The following is a 16628-nucleotide window of genomic DNA, read 5'->3' as shown; positions in this document are numbered from 1 at the left end:
GCTGCGATTGGCTGCAATTCGGCTGCCGGTCATGTGTCCCCCCACCGGTGACTCATGACCTGCCTGACCGTCCCGATCTCTTGTTCATCTCGCATGCATTTGCCCCAACCTTATACTTGACCAATCCGCTTCTTGGACGTTGAGTCACATTGCTTCGCCTTTGCACGTTTCTCCTGCCAGGTGCTTCGCTTTTGCTTGCGCCTCTCTCGCTTTGGTTCTCTGCCTGTCTCGGTGGTCCTTCTCGGCCCTCGCTTGTGCATCGCCCCCTTCGCCCTGCTCGATCGCCCACTTTTCCCTCCCTTGGCCGCCCTTCGCTGCCAAGTCCGGACTTGTCTATAAATAGCCTGACCCCCGCGATGTGTAGTCGAACCTCAGCGTTCAAAATAGGACTAAATAAAGTGCCTTCTACTTTATTCTCTGAGTGTTCCTCACGTCTCATTTCGAGACAAGTCTTATCTTGAACGGATCTTTGCTTTCCTCGCTCCCTCTCCGAGTCCACTTCGGACTTTACCCTTGCTTTCCCTGAGCTCACTTCGAGCTCACTTCTTCTTTTGCCGTTGAGTCCCCTCCGGACTCTAACATCATCAGCACCCCGCTGGGAGAGCACGCATCCAAGCGCAAAGTCCGATGCATCTGACTCTACGACGAACGGCTTGGATGGGTCCGGATGCACCAGAACGGGCTCCGAAACGAAGGCATCCTTCAAGGATCTGAATGCTTTATCGGCTTCGCGGGACCACTGGAAGCCATGCGTCTTCCGGAAGAGCCGAGTCATGGGCCCCGCGATCTTTGCGTATCCATCGATGAAGCGTCGATAGAAGTTCGCAAACCCGACAAAGGATCGAAGATCCGAGATGTTGCGCGGTATGGGCCAATCCAAGATCGCAGAGAGCTTGGATCGCTCCATACCGATGCCCTCGGGCGAGACCATGAAACCAAGGAACGAGACCGAGGTTTTGGAGAACTCGCACTTCTCCAGCTTGCAATACAGCTTTGCAGCTCGGAGCTTCGAGAGGACCTGCTTGACGTGCTCTACATGCTGCGACGGGTCAGCACTGTAGATCAAGATATCGTCAAGATACGCAATTGCGAACTGGTCCAACTCGGTGCGCAGGACGTCGTTGATGAAGTGCTGGAACGTCGCTGGCGCGTTGGTGAGCCCAAAGGGCATCACCAAGTACTCGAAGTGCCCATATCGAGTACGGAAAGCTGTCTTCCACTCGTCCCCGGAGCGGATGCGCAGCAGATTGTAGGCTCCACGAAGGTCCAGCTTAGTGAACACCTTCGCGCCTCGAAGTCGGTCCAGCAGCTCGCCGATCAGCGGTAAAGGGTAACGGTTCTTTACCGTGATACCGTTCAGTGCGCGGTAGTCAACGCAAAGACGAAGTGAGCCGTCCTTCTTCTTGACGAAGAGGATTGGTGAGCCTGCTGGGGACGACGAAGGACGAACGAATCCCTTGGCAAGATTCTCGTCGAGATAGTCACGCAGAGCGTGAAGTTCGGGCTCGGACAGTGAGTACAGAGGCCCGAACTTTGGCGACTTGCCCGGCTCCAAGTCAATGGGGCAGTCGTAAGGGCGATGCGGAGGCAAGGAGTCAGCTTCCTGTTTAGAGAAAACAGACAGGAAGTCCTTGTACTCCGCAGGCACTTCGACAGTCGCAGTGCTCGGCTCGTCAGTGGGCAGGACATGGACCTGAAAGATGGTCAGGGGTTGCGTTCCATGCCTGCATGCATCCAAAGACTCGCGCATCGAGCGGTAATCAATGCTGCAGACGCGGAGAGGAGCGTCCGAGCTGAGAGGAGGGGCGTGGACAAGGTCAGAATAATGTTCGACGGTTACTTTATTCTGAACAATGTCCGAAGAACAAACAACAGGAGGAGGTACATCAAGGAGGGAAAGAGAACTGACAGCAGGAGAAGGGGTTTGGGAAGAGCGAAGGGGTTCGGGAGGAACAAGACAAGAAGGGGAAGACGAAGGTGGGAGCGTAGGAGAGGAGCTTAGATCAATCAAAGGAGTGGAATCATCAAGAAGGGGAGTGACATTGGAGGAAGTGGAGCAAGACGAAAGAGAAGTAGTGCATGGAGAGGGGTCGGAATCAACAGAAGGAGGGAGACAAAGAAGACCGCGAGACCAGACAATCTTGGGCTCGGCGGTGCGCAACCAAGGAAAGCCAAGGATAAGTGGTTGATGTGGAGACCTGATCACATCGAACCGAAGGCGTTGCGAGACGTCCCCGAGAATCACCTCGAGTGGAGCAGTCTCGCGGAGGATGGGGCCAGACGACAGCGGCTTACCATCCACGCCTTCCACTGCCAAGGGCGAAGCCTTGGAGCAGGTGGGGACAGAGTGTCGAGTAACAAAGTCCTCGTCGATAAAGTTGCCAGAGGCACCAGAATCGACAAGTCCTTCGCACGACAGAGAATCACCAGAAGGAAGACGAACAGCGACGGGAACAACCAACGAGCAACGACGAACAGACGAAACACAAGACTTTGGTTCGGTACCAGCTTCGGCACCAGGGTTGCGGCTAGCACAGACAGTTAACTTTGCCGAGGGTTGGCAGGACAGCTCAGGTATTTGCACCTGTGGATGAGGTGCAGTTCCCAGTGACACCAGAGGTGCCACGGGTACTATGCCAGAGCTGAGAGTGTCCGCCGGTCCAGAGGCAAGGCGAAGCTGTCCGCACATCACTGCTTCCCCAGTACTTACCAAAGGCACCTTACCAATGTCTTCACTTTCGGAAGGCGGTGGGCACGGCTCCGGTTCAAGGCCTTCACTTAGAACCGGGCCTGGTCGTTTCCCGAACTGAAGTCTTGCACTTCTCCATCCTCGTAAATGATGGTGCGGATGATCCTCGGGCCGGGAGGTCCAGGGGGCGGTCCGGTAGCTCTGGTAGATCCAAACTTGACGGGGCAGTTTCGTACCAAGTGGCCCTTCTTGCCACAGTACAGGCAGAGTCCAAAGCGGCGGCGGCGTTGTTTCTCCTCGGCGGTCAGGGGTCCAGAGACGGCAGAGTCCACTTGCATGGGCTCGGAAACAATGTAGGAGGGGTGCGGCGGAGCGAGGACGGGCGCGGGAGCGATGGCGGGAACGGCAGCGGAGGCGGAACCAAAGGCGAACTGGGAAGACCGGTAGCGGGCAGGCGTGCTTCGGCGCTCTTGACGGCGCTCGCGGATTCGTGCATCGAGCTCGTTACAAAGCTCGATGTACTCCTCCAGATCTCGTGGCAGAGGGCGAACTCGCGAAAGTTCGTCTCTGACATCATCCGACAAGCCAAGTCGGAAGAACGAGATCTTTGCACCGTCGTTCCAAGTCGTATCGGCGGCAATACGAAGGAACTCGGATGCATAGACTGCGCACGGGCGGTTGCCCTGAGACAGTGTGGTGATCACTGACTCGGCAGTCCTGGCCCGATCAGGGTCGTCAAACACTTTGGAAAAGCGTTCTAGGAAATCGCCAAAAGAGTTGAGTCGGGGATCACCCATCTCAAGCATCGGAGTCGCCCACTGGAGAGCCGGTCCAGTGAGCAGACTAATGACGAATCCGACCTTAATCGGGTCAGCAGGGAACCGGTGGGGCTGCATTCGTATATACAGTTTGCACTGATTTACGAATGCCCGGAACCCTTGCCGGTTACCGTCGTAACGGTCCGGCATCTGCACGCTGTACCCAGCGGCAGGAGCATCGCGAGCTGTCCGGAGCTCGGCGAGCTCGGCCTCCAAGGCACGGAGGCGGTCCACGAGGGCAGGATCCATGGCGGGACTGGGACTGGGACTGGGACTGGGACTGGAAAAAAAAAACGAGGAGGTTCAAGAACAGGAGAGCGAAGAGGGCTCAGGCACAAGTGTGCTTGAGGTTCGGACAGGACCAGGAAAGGGGCGGGGCTAGGAGCGGAAGATACCAAGCAGGTGGTATCAGTAGAAGAGAGTTCGAACAAAGTGTAAGGAGTGAACAAGCGCAAGGACGAAGACCAAGTGCTTGGTATGAGCTTTATTAGCTTTTAGCCCCGAACACCAAAGAACAAGTTTTGTTCGAACTGGTGTTCAACATAGGCTCAGGCATGCAGGGCTATTTATAGACCGGGAGAAGGTCGAGGGGCAAAAGTGGGCGAGAAGGGTGGAGCATCACAGAGAAGCGAGAAGGGGGTGCGAGAGTGGCTGGTGTGCAAGCGAGAGAGGCTTGGCACAGCCCGGGGACATGTGCCGAGCGGTGGGGGAGGCAGGAAACCAGTAGACGCGGGTGGCAACGGCGCGTGCTCATGCATGGGGGCAAACAAACACGTGGGGACTCATGATTGGTGCGGAGGGCGAGAGCATGCGGGACAATCTCATTGGTCCGTTGTGATGCTGGTCATCACAGTCACGCACATATATCATTCGTGCTGATCCATGCAGATTTGCATGCGCCACGGACCAAATACAAAATGTCAAAACTCACCCGATCCGATCCAGATTCCGCCAGCGATACTTGCCACAACTCCATGTCAACCCCATCCAATCAAAGCTTGAGCGATAGCCCCGGCCGCACCCGTCGTGTCCATGTGCTTGTGCTGATCGGTGCAGATTTGCGCACGATACCAGCCGAAACCCCAAAAACATACTTGGGCCGCCACTATTTGATCTGCACTGGTGGCTGCATAGATGCGGATGCTTGCGATGTAACCAGGGTCCCCAGATAGTCCAGATCGAGGGCTTTCGAACGGTACCATTCACTCTTGGTATATGGATCATAGTCAGGGCAGTCACGTGATATATATACTGGTATCCCTGGGATTTTGGGTTTCGAACTTGCATCATTCCACACTTTGCGCGCGATCGCATAACTCACCACACAGTGATGTGTCAGCGACGAGACAACTCATTTCTGAGCCACCGCGCTGCGTAGAATCGATCTAGCGCCTCAAACAGCATGCTTTACATTGGGCAAGTGGCTCGAAATTTCGGAAAACCGTATTTTGGGGGAAATTTCGGGACATCAACGCGAACCCCTCAGGGAGGAGATGAATATATGGAGTAAGGTTCATGTCCAGACATAGTTTGAGCCGAGATCTAACTCTGGGCAAAATTTCGGTTCCCAATATTAGATATTGGCTGACATTTGGCGTTTGGAAAATTGAGCGTTTGGACATGTGCAGTTAGTGTTAGGAACGGGGCGTGGGAAACAAGCGTCAGCAAACCGGGTGGGCTCTTGACGGTGAAGACAGGGCGTGGGAATCGGAACGAGGGCAAGAACGAGGAGCAGGGGCAGGGAGCAAGGGCAAGGTACGAGAGAGTGATGATCTTATATTCAGAAAGGTGATAAGATAATTCACTGGGTGTGCTTTCCCTCTGGCCCCTGAGCTCCTCTATTTATACTTCGACCATCTAATCTATCATGTCAACGAGCTCAGCCACAGGATAAGCCACGCTGTGATCAAACAAAGTAAATGAATGAACTAATCTAACGAATGATGCAAGAGGGGCTCGATCACTATCAACCACCATGTCCATGGGGGCCATGACCAACTACCGCGCCACACCCCCAATCATGGCACGCGTCCATAACAGTTAGGGCTAACCACGCTGTGGCCACTTTTGGCGGTGCCTGCAGTGACCGAGCTCCGACAACGCACTGCTCCTCAGCTTGCATATCTAGAGTATCGCAATTAATAGCGTCGATTAGCGCATTTAACTGTGTACATATTAGATCATGATCTCTGCAAGCCGTGCACGTGGTATTCTATGACAAAGTTTGCAAACCGACAGGGTGGTGTTCTGATACTGTCATGAACACCCTCTGCCTTTGCCCTCTTTCTTCCTTTGCCTTTGCCCTTTCCTTTCTGTTTGTTTGTTTTCCGCGCTGTGTTGCCTTGTTGTCTTCCCGCCAGCACGCGCGCTGTCTGTGCTCCGTTCCCGCTTCCTTGCTGTTGGTCATGGGTTACGCCCACGACGCCGCCTCGACGCCGCCTGACGCCTTGGCGCCGCCATGCCGCCGCCACTGACGCCCGCTGACTCACGGATCCCGAGTCACGGCCGCCACCTGCTTCGCTCGCTGCTTCGCCCTCCCCGCCGCTGCTTCGCTCCTGCCCCCTCGCTCCGCAGCGTCGATCCTTGGCGCTCGCATAAATAGCTCCTCGACCAGCCTCTGTCTTTTGCCTTCGTCTTGCCATTTTGTACTTCTTGCATCCTTAGCCTTGGATCTAGAATAAAACTTTGGCTTTACACTTGACACTCTGTGTCCCAGTCCAGCCCCTTCTTCCCTCCCTGCGTTCGAGTCTTGCATTAAGACTCCTGCGTACTCCCCTGCTTGCCCCGTTGTCCAGTCTTGACAGATACACATTGATGGAATGCAGCGTCACGACCCAATGAGGCCTGATGTCCTCACAAGTTGTAATGTAGACTTATCTAAGCGTACCAGATATCCAAGTTGGGCGTCTGAATTGAATCCAACGTGATGAGTTATGGGCGAGTGATATGGCGCGGACCGGGTGATGGGCAGCGGGTGTGTGTGTGTGTGCACCACCATGACGATCTCGTGAAGGGCCGGATGGATATGAATAAAGGGATCGATATATGAAAGAGTGGGAAAATGGATCGCTGGATTCGAGGCGAGATAGTTCAATAATAGCTATTAACACAACGAATGCAGAGAAACGATTTAAACGGTAGGGAATTTTTTTCAGGAGGCCAGGCGGTGTTAGGGATAGCTCCTGCTTGCTCCCCCACTTTGACTGCACACTTGGCTGTTCTCTTGCCCTTTTGTTTGTTTGTGTGTAGCTTTACAGTTCCCCGCCAATTTTCCACCTTTGCCCGTCATTTCCGCTCCTTCCGCACTTCCGTTTTCCGGCGCTGCTCCGCTTCCCTTGTACAGTGGCTACCAAAAGTTTTCGAATTTTTTGGCGATTTGACTTTGACTGCCTGTATTTCTGTCAATATTCCCTCGTCTGCGATCAAACTTGGCAAGGACATAGCAATTTCACTTTGTCACATGTCTGTCAAGTCTTGTTGCACAAGCTCCAAATTTGGAAGGTTTGTGTGTGATCGAGTCTGACCCATGCATTCGAACACTATTGGAACTCCCAACCAAATAATCGCAGATTCGATATTTTTATTATAAAACTGCTGCTGATTTACAAGTTTAATACTTGGTAGGACCTCCCTTGGCCTTGATCACTGCAGTCATGCGTCTGGGCATGCTCCCAACCAATGGTTTACACACATCGGCACTAAGGCCTTCCCATATGGTTTTGATGTTATCGAAAAGTTCGTGAAGTCCACCCGGGGTCTCAAACTTGTTCAGTTCACACTTGAAATGGCTCCAGAGATGTTCAATGGGGTTCAAATCAGGAGATTGAGGGGTCATTCCATCACATCGGTGCCTTTTTCTTCAAACCAATCCTTGACCACCTGAGCAGAGTGGATGGAAGCGTTGTTTTGTTGGAAGATAAAGTCCTTCTGAGGAATTCCCATACTTTCTCTGCTATCCTCCATGTGCTCCTCGAGGATATCGGTGATGTAGTAAGCACTATCCATGCGTCCTTCAATCCAGGTAATGTTTCCCATGCCATGCCAGCTCATGCATCCCCATATCATAATCGACCCTCCACCGGCTTGGGCTGTAGGCTTGACCATTCTGTCGCCCAAGACTCCAGACTTGTCAGAGATCTTCTTCTAACAGTAGAGGCGACCATCGGACCCATAGCGCTTGAATTTGGATTCGTCTGAAAACATAACACGTTTCCAGTCTTCGATGGTCCAATCCTTGTGGCGATGGGCGAACTCAAGGTGACGTTTTCTGTTGATTTGAGATATGGCAGGCTTTTTCACTTTAACCGCAGCCTTGAGGCCTTCCTTCTGGAGTGCACGACGAACAGTTTGAGGGGAAAGATCGATGTTGAGTCGGGTTTTCAACAATTTTTTGCCCTGAACTGCATTGTCGATTTCACCGGAAGTAACGCTTCTGATCAAAAAACGTCGATTTTTTTTGGTCAAAATCTGAGGACGTCCTTGAGGAAAAGGTGGAAGATCTTCCTGAATGGATTTTCGATACTTGGAAACTGTAGAGATGCTGACATGGTTTGAGGTTGCAACCTTGCGAACAGACATTCCAGCCTTCAATTGAGAAATGACAACGGCTTGGGTTCCGTTGAAATTTCTTTCATTTCTAGATAGAGGATTGACTGTGAGTAAGATTACAAATTTTGAGGAAGATCGAATCACAGGGAAGCGAGAAACTTACCTCGAGGTGCTTGTTGGGTGATGAAAGTGAGAGAGTTCCAAAAGTGTTCGAATGCTCTCATTGGATTTAAATAGGGACAGAAGGATACACAGTGATTCAAATCACGTGAAATTCACGTGAACATTGGAAATTGAGTAATTAATCAATTTGCGCAGTTTGTGCGCAGTCGACGCAGTTTTAGTGGAACAGTGGCTACACAAAGCCAAAAGTCGGAAACATTCGAACACTTTTGGAAGCCACTGTAAGGACCTCAACTGGTAAACGGCTAACAACAGGAAATAAAGCGAACCCAAAGCCAGACTTGAGATCCACACGCAAGTCCTCACGGCACACAGCAAGAGGCACAAGCGTAATAACTAACCAATGTATTAGAGTGACAAGTGCACTCCTAACTACAATACAGGAGGTGAGACGAAGATCTAAACTTGTAGGCCGAAAGCGGGTTTATATCTTCGTCCGTGGGGTGGATGAACGAAGGAAGAGAAGAAAAGCGTAGTCGCTGCGGCACGGCGCAGTGATCGTGGTGCAGTGAGGGACCTGTATGAACCAGGAGGGCTAGGGCCCGGCCGGTTCATGACAGTACCTCCCCCTCTAAGGGCCGAACCCCGAGAGGCCAAGTCAAAACGGCAATCAAGCAAGAAGGAAAATAAACAAGTTGGAAATCAAGCAGAACAGAAATACGAACATCAGAGGTCATATGCGCATAATAGAATAACAGAAGAATAGAAGGCAATACTCAAGGCCAGGGTACATAACGTTTGTACTTAGGCGTGAGGGGGGAAAGGACTTGTGAGAAAAAAAATGCAAAAGGTTCGGAGGCGCATCCCCAATAGCTCCCAGTATAACCATGTATACCCTCAGAGACTAATACTATTTTTAAAGCTGACACAACGGTGCCGCCCACTATCGCAAGTCCTGGACTAAAGTCCCAAACTAAAGTTCCCGAACAAGCGACTGTAAGGTACGGTGTGTTGTATCAGGCGGAGTCGTAAAGCCATAGGATCGCTACTCCAACGTTATGCTCGCTGACCCTTCTTAGAACACTTCCCCCACGGTTAATGGAAGAAGTGCCCCCACTCAATTACTCACGGGTCAACGCGCCTGCTTGAGCGCTACCCGAGACGTCAACCTAAAGAAACCTCGTACTCCTGACATAGGCAGAGCCTGTAACATCCATCATTCTGGATGCAACCTGTCAAAACTGGACAACGGGGCAAGCAGGGAAGTACGCAGGAGTCTTAATGCAAGACTCGAACGCAGGGAGGGAAGAAGGGGCTGGACTGGGACACGGAGTGTCAAGTGTAAAGCCAAAGTTTTATTCTAGATCCAAGGCTAAGGATGCAAGAAGTACAAAATGGCAAGACGAAGGCAAAAGACAGAGGCTGGTCGAGGAGCTATTTATGCGAGCGCCAAGGATCGACGCTGCGGAGCGAGGGGGCAGGAGCGAAGCAGCGGCGGGGAGGGCGAAGCAGCGAGCGAAGCAGGTGGCGGCCGTGACTCGGGATCCGTGAGTCAGCGGGCGTCAGTGGCGGCGGCATGGCGGCGCCAAGGCGTCAGGCGGCGTCGAGGCGGCGTCGTGGGCGTAACCCATGACCAACAGCAAGGAAGCGGGAACGGAACACAGACAGCGCGCGTGCTGGCGGTAAGACAACAAGGCAGCACAGCGCGGGAAACAAACAAACAGAAGGAAGGGAAAGCACTAAGGCAGGCGAACAGAAAGGAAAGGGCAAGGGTAAAGGAAGGAAGAGGGCAAAGGCAGAGGGTGTTCATGACACTACCCCCCTCTCAAGGCCCGAGCTTCGAGAGGGCCAGGCTTCGAGGGGTGAGAGGAGTGGTAGGCAGTGACAGGCTCCGGACAATGTGCAAGATTGCTGGCGGGCTCCCAGGTGCAGTCCATCACCGTGTAGCCACGCCAGTGCACAAGATACTGGAGCTTACCTCGGAACAGCCTGGAGTCCAGGATCTGTTCGACTTCCCATTCGTCGTGGCCGTCGACTTGGATGGGTGGAGGGGGCGGGATCGTTCGACCTGGGATCTTGTCGTCGGCGGCAGGCTCGAGGAGGGAGACGTGGAACACCGGATGGATGCGCATGGACGAGGGCAAGTCCAACTTGAAAGCGCGGGAACCGACTTGAGCGACGATCTTGAACGGCCCAAGCTTGGTGTGGTCGAGCTTGGCCGTGGGTCGCTGGGTCTTGATGTTCTTGGCGGAGAGCCAGACTCGGTCTCCAACCTTGAACGGAGGGGAAGGGGAGTGGCCGGGGTCGTAGAACTTGGCTTGGGAGTCCTGGGCAAGGGCGATGTTGAACTTGAGTTCATCGTGGAGGGAGTGAATGGCTCGGGCTTGATCGTCGGCGACGGAGGCATTCTTGGTGGTGCGGGGAAGGGCGACGGAAAAACGAGGGTGGTAGCCGGTGTAGGCGAAGAAGGGAGAGCAGCCGAGGGTTGCTTGAGAGGTGTTGTTGTAGGTGAACTCGGCGTGAGGGAGAAGCTGGGCCCAGTCGTCTTGCTGGAAGTTGATGAAGCAGCGGAGGTACTGCTCGAGGATGGCGTTGACCCGCTCGGTCTGGCCGTCGGTCTGCGGATGGAAGGCAGTCGACATCTTGTGCTTGATCTTGAGGCGGGTCAGGACGGCTTGGAAGAACTTGGAGGCAAAGGTAGATCCTCGGTCTGAGACGATATCGTCTGGAAGACCGTGCTTGGTGAAGACGTGCTCGACAAACATCCGAGCAGTGTCCTCGGCGTTGGCCTCGTTGCTTGACGGGACGAAGTGGGCCATCTTGGTGAAGCGGTCGACAAACACACAGATGGCTGTGTGTCCGGAGGATTCGGGGAGCTGGGTGATGAAGTCGACCGAGACTGAGGACCAAGGGCGATCGGGAACAGGGAGCGAGGCAAGGAGTCCGTATGGCTTGTGACGGGAGTGCTTGTTCCGCTGGCAGGTGTCGCATCCGGAGACATAATCCTTGATGTAACGACGCATGGTTGGCCAGTGGAAGGTCCGGGAGACGAGCTCGAAGGTCTTGGCGACGCCGAAGTGGCCGGCAGTCGGCGAGTCGTGGCACTCGACGAGAATCTTGCGCTTGAGCTCGGGGACATCGGGGACGCAGACGAGACCTTCAAAGAGCAGAAGGTCGTTGTCGACGGAGTAGCCGGGACAGGAGGCAGGGTTCTTGAGGACTTGGGACAGGATCGGACCAAAGGTAGAGTCCTTCTTGAGGCTTGACTTGATGAGGACGGCGATATCCTCAGACTGTAAGGAGTGAACAAGCGCAAGGACGAAGACCAAGTGCTTGGTATGAGCTTTATTAGCTTTTAGCCCCGAACACCAAAGAACAAGTTTTGTTCGAACTGGTGTTCAACATAGGCTCAGACATGCAGGGCTATTTATAGACCGGGAGAAGGTCGAGGGGCAAAAGTGGGCGAGAAGGGTGGAGCATCACAGAGAAGCGAGAAGGGGGTGCGAGAGTGGCTGGTGTGCAAGCGAGAGAGGCTTGGCACAGCCCGGGGACATGTGCCGAGCGGTGGGGGAGGCAGGAAACCAGTAGACGCGGGTGGCAACGGCGCGTGCTCATGCATGGGGGCAAACAAACACGTGGGGACTCATGATTGGTGCGGAGGGCGAGAGCATGCGGGACAATCTCATTGGTCCGTTGTGATGCTGGTCATCACACTATCTCCTCCTTAAACTACGGCGTGTTCCATCTTGAGTTCTCCTGGGGCCAGGCTTGTCTGGGTAGCGTCGGTGGTACTCCGCGGCCACCGTTGGGGCAAAGACAATGTCGGCGGGCTCCCAACTTCGATCGGTGACCGGGTAGCCTTTCCAATCGATGAGATAGTGCAGCTTTCCGCGCACGAACTTGGAGTCTAAGATCTCTTCGACCTCCCACTCCAAGTTCCCATCGATGACCACCGCAGGGGGCGGCGCTTGCACCCGACCCGGAAGCGAGTTCTTCTTGTAGGGCTCAAGAAGAGACACATGGAACACCGGGTGCACCTTTATGTCCTTTGGCAAGTCCAGGCGGAAAGCCAATGTCCCGACGGCCTCGAGGATGGTGAATGGTCCAATCCTCTGGTAATCCAGCTTCTTGCTTGGGCGAGTGGTGCTGATGTTACGAGTCAGCACCCAGACTTGATCGCCCGGACGCAAGTCGGGAGCCTGGGACCTCCGGAGATCTGAGAAGTGCTTGTAGTCAGACTTTGCCTTCTCAAGATTCTCCTTCAACAGTGCCAGGTTCCGCTGGAGATGTTCAACCCTCTCCGTGGCAGAGGGAACATCAGGGCCGCCAGCGACAACGGGGACTTCGAACCTTGGGTGGAACCCATAGGTTGCCAAGAATGGCGAGGCATGTGTTGACGAGTTCTCGAGGTTATTGTAAGAGAACTCGGCCAACGGCAGCAGCTCGGCCCAGTCATCTTGCTGATACGACGTGTAACAGCGCAGGTATTGGTTGATGACCTGGTTGACCCTCTCAGTCTGTCCATCGGTCTGGGGATGGAAGGCCGTGGACAGACTGGTTTGGATCCCGAGCTGCGTGCAGAGTGCCTTCCAGAACCGAGAGGTGAACTGACTTCCTCGGTCTGAAACCACTGTGTCGGGGAGGCCATGGAGACGAAAGACATTGTCGAGGAACAGTGACGCAGTCTCCTCCGCCGACGGCAGTGAACGCCAGGACATAAAGTGTGCCATCTTTGTGAGGCTGCATACCACCACAAAGATGCAGGTGTGACCCTTGGACTTTGGCAGATCAGTGATAAAGTCCATGGTCAGTGTCCCCCAGGGTCGATCGGCTGTCTGGAGTGGCAACAGGAACCCAAACGGCTTGTGTCGCGGAGCTTTCGAGCGTGCACAGGTGTCGCACGTCGAGACGTACTCTTTGACATCTTTCCGATAGGTTTGCCACCAAAACTGTCGCGATACCAGAGCCAGAGTCCGTCGGATGCCTGGATGACCCACAGCGACTGGGTCATGGCACGACTTGAGCGCCGGAACTCGGCACGACTCTGGGACCACAATCCTGTTCTGGAAGGTGAGGTACTGGCCATTCCAGACGAACTTCGGGTCACGACGGTATTTGTCTAGACCGGGATCCCGAGCCTGCTCTTCGGCTATGAGCTGCAGCAAATCCACAGGGTCACTGCGACTTGCAACCGAAGAGCGGGCGTCTCTGCTTCGGAGCACGCGTATCACCGCGGCAGGATCGAGAAGCAGAGGCGGATCCCTCGACACGGAGGCCGACGAAGGGATGTAGTCCGAGCGACGAGACAGGGCATCGGCCTTGCCGTTCCTCGCACCAGGACGGTACTGGATGCGGATGTCGAACCGAGACAAGAACTGGGACCACCGTGCATGACGCTGGTTTAGGATGCGAGCCGTTGCCAGGTACTCCAAGTTCTTGTGATCGGTCAGAACGGCAACGGGATGCTGGGCGCCTTCGAGGTAGTGTCGCCACGCCTCGAAAGCCTCCTTGATCGCCAACAGCTCTTTCTCGTATATGCTGTAGTTACGTTCAGCATTCGAGAGTGTCCGCGAATGGAACGAGCAAGGATGAAGGCGATCATCAGCACCCCGCTGGGAGAGCACGCATCCAAGCGCAAAGTCCGACGCATCTGACTCTACGACGAACGGCTTGGATGGGTCCGGATGCACCAGAACGGGCTCCGAAACGAAGGCATCCTTCAAGGATCTGAATGCTTTATCGGCTTCGCGGGACCACTGGAAGCCATGCGTCTTCCGGAAGAGCCGAGTCATGGGCCCCGCGATCTTTGCGTATCCATCGATGAAGCGTCGATAGAAGTTCGCAAACCCGACAAAGGATCGAAGATCCGAGATGTTGCGCGGTATGGGCCAATCCAAGATCGCAGAGAGCTTGGATCGCTCCATACCGATGCCCTCGGGCGAGACCATGAAACCAAGGAACGAGACCGAGGTTTTGGAGAACTCGCACTTCTCCAGCTTGCAATACAGCTTTGCAGCTCGGAGCTTCGAGAGGACCTGCTTGACGTGCTCTACATGCTGCGACGGATCAGCACTGTAGATCAAGATATCGTCAAGATACGCAATTGCGAACTGGTCCAACTCGGTGCGCAGGACGTCGTTGATGAAGTGCTGGAACGTCGCTGGCGCGTTGGTGAGCCCAAAGGGCATCACCAAGTACTCGAAGTGCCCATATCGAGTACGGAAAGCTGTCTTCCACTCGTCCCCGGAGCGGATGCGCAGCAGATTGTAGGCTCCACGAAGGTCCAGCTTAGTGAACACCTTCGCGCCTCGAAGTCGGTCCAGCAGCTCGCCGATCAGCGGTAAAGGGTAACGGTTCTTTACCGTGATACCGTTCAGTGCGCGGTAGTCAACGCAAAGACGAAGTGAGCCGTCCTTCTTCTTGACGAAGAGGATTGGTGAGCCTGCTGGGGACGACGAAGGACGAACGAATCCCTTGGCAAGATTCTCGTCGAGATAGTCACGCAGAGCGTGAAGTTCGGGCTCGGACAGTGAGTACAGAGGCCCGAACTTTGGCGACTTGCCCGGCTCCAAGTCAATGGGGCAGTCATAAGGGCGATGCGGAGGCAAGGAGTCAGCTTCCTGTTTAGAGAAAACAGACAGGAAGTCCTTGTACTCCGCAGGCACTTCGACAGTCGCAGTGCTCGGCTCGTCAGTGGGCAGGACATGGACCTGAAAGATGGTCAGGGGTTGCGTTCCATGCCTGCATGCATCCAAAGACTCGCGCATCGAGCGGTAATCAATGCTGCAGACGCGGAGAGGAGCGTCCGAGCTGAGAGGAGGGGCGTGGACAAGGTCAGAATAATGTTCGACGGTTACTTTATTCTGAACAATGTCCGAAGAACAAACAACAGGAGGAGGTACATCAAGGAGGGAAAGAGAACTGACAACAGAAGAAGGGGTTTGGGAAGAGCGAAGGGGTTCGGGAGGAACAAGACAAGAAGGGGAAGACGAAGGTGGGAGCGTAGGAGAGGAGCTTAGATCAATCAAAGGAGTGGAATCATCAAGAAGGGGAGTGACATTGGAGGAAGTGGAGCAAGACGAAAGAGAAGTAGTGCATGGAGAGGGGTCGGAATCAACAGAAGGAGGGAGACAAAGAAGACCGCGAGACCAGACAATCTTGGGCTCGGCGGTGCGCAACCAAGGAAAGCCAAGGATAAGTGGTTGATGTGGAGACCTGATCACATCGAACCGAAGGCGTTGCGAGACGTCCCCGAGAATCACCTCGAGTGGAGCAGTCTCGCGGAGGATGGGGCCAGACGACAGCGGCTTACCATCCACGCCTTCCACTGCCAAGGGCGAAGCCTTGGAGCAGGTGGGGACAGAGTGTCGAGCAACAAAGTCCTCGTCGATAAAGTTGCCAGAGGCACCAGAATCGACAAGTCCTTCGCACGACAGAGAATCACCAGAAGGAAGACGAACAGCGACGGGAACAACCAACGAGCAACGACGAACAGACGAAACACAAGACTTTGGTTCGGTACCAGCTTCGGCACCAGGGTTGCGGCTAGCACAGACAGTTAACTTTGCCGAGGGTTGGCAGGACAGCTCAGGTATTTGCACCTGTGGATGAGGTGCAGTTCCCAGTGACACCAGAGGTGCCACGGGTACTATGCCAGAGCTGAGAGTGTCCGCCGGTCCAGAGGCAAGGCGAAGCTGTCCGCACATCACTGCTTCCCCAGTACTTACCAAAGGCACCTTACCAATGTCTTCACTTTCGGAAGGCGGTGGGCACGGCTCCGGTTCAAGGCCTTCACTTAGAACCGGGCCTGGTCGTTTCCCGAACTGAAGTCTTGCACTTCTCCATCTTCGTAAACGATGGTGCGGATGATCCTCGGGCCGGGAGGTCCAGGGGGCGGTCCGGTAGCTCTGGTAGATCCAAACTTGACGGGGCAGTTTCGTACCAAGTGGCCCTTCTTGCCACAGTACAGGCAGAGTCCAAAGCGGCGGCGGCGTTGTTTCTCCTCGGCGGTCAGGGGTCCAGAGACGGCAGAGTCCACTTGCATGGGCTCGGAAACAATGTAGGAGGGGTGCGGCGGAGCGAGGACGGGCGCGGGAGCGATGGCGGGAACGGCAGCGGAGGCGGAACCAAAGGCGAACTGGGAAGACCGGTAGCGGGCAGGCGTGCTTCGGCGCTCTTGACGGCGCTCGCGGATTCGTGCATCGAGCTCGTTACAAAGCTCGATGTACTCCTCCAGATCTCGTGGCAGAGGGCGAACTCGCGAAAGTTCGTCTCTGACATCATCCGACAAGCCAAGTCGGAAGAACGAGATCTTTGCACCGTCGTTCCAAGTCGTATCGGCGGCAATACGAAGGAACTCGGATGCATAGACTGCGCACGGGCGGTTGCCCTGAGACAGTGTGGTGATCACTGACTCGGCAGTCCTGGCCCGATCAGGGTCGTCAAACACT

The 16628-nt window shown here is 54.7% G+C and overlaps 1 protein-coding gene across 1 annotated transcript; it reads right to left on the bottom strand.

Annotated features, from left to right (window-relative positions):
• Positions 1 to 7117: 7117 nt before the first annotated feature.
• BJ171DRAFT_426869 (uncharacterized protein) lies at positions 7118 to 7348 on the bottom strand (the record flags this gene model as incomplete). Its single annotated transcript, XM_053107786.1, has 1 exon — positions 7118 to 7348. A coding segment is annotated over one exon (231 nt), but the record flags the coding sequence as incomplete, so codon positions are not given.
• Between the last annotated feature and the right edge of the window lie 9280 nt (positions 7349 to 16628).

The sequence above is a fragment of the Polychytrium aggregatum genome (assembly GCF_025602895.1).
Source record: "Polychytrium aggregatum strain JEL109 chromosome Unknown BJ171scaffold_34, whole genome shotgun sequence".
Classification (NCBI taxonomy): Eukaryota; Fungi; Chytridiomycota; class Chytridiomycetes; order Polychytriales; genus Polychytrium; species Polychytrium aggregatum.
The sequence above is the reverse complement of the archived record's forward strand: the minus strand, read 5'-3'. Positions and strand labels throughout refer to the sequence as shown.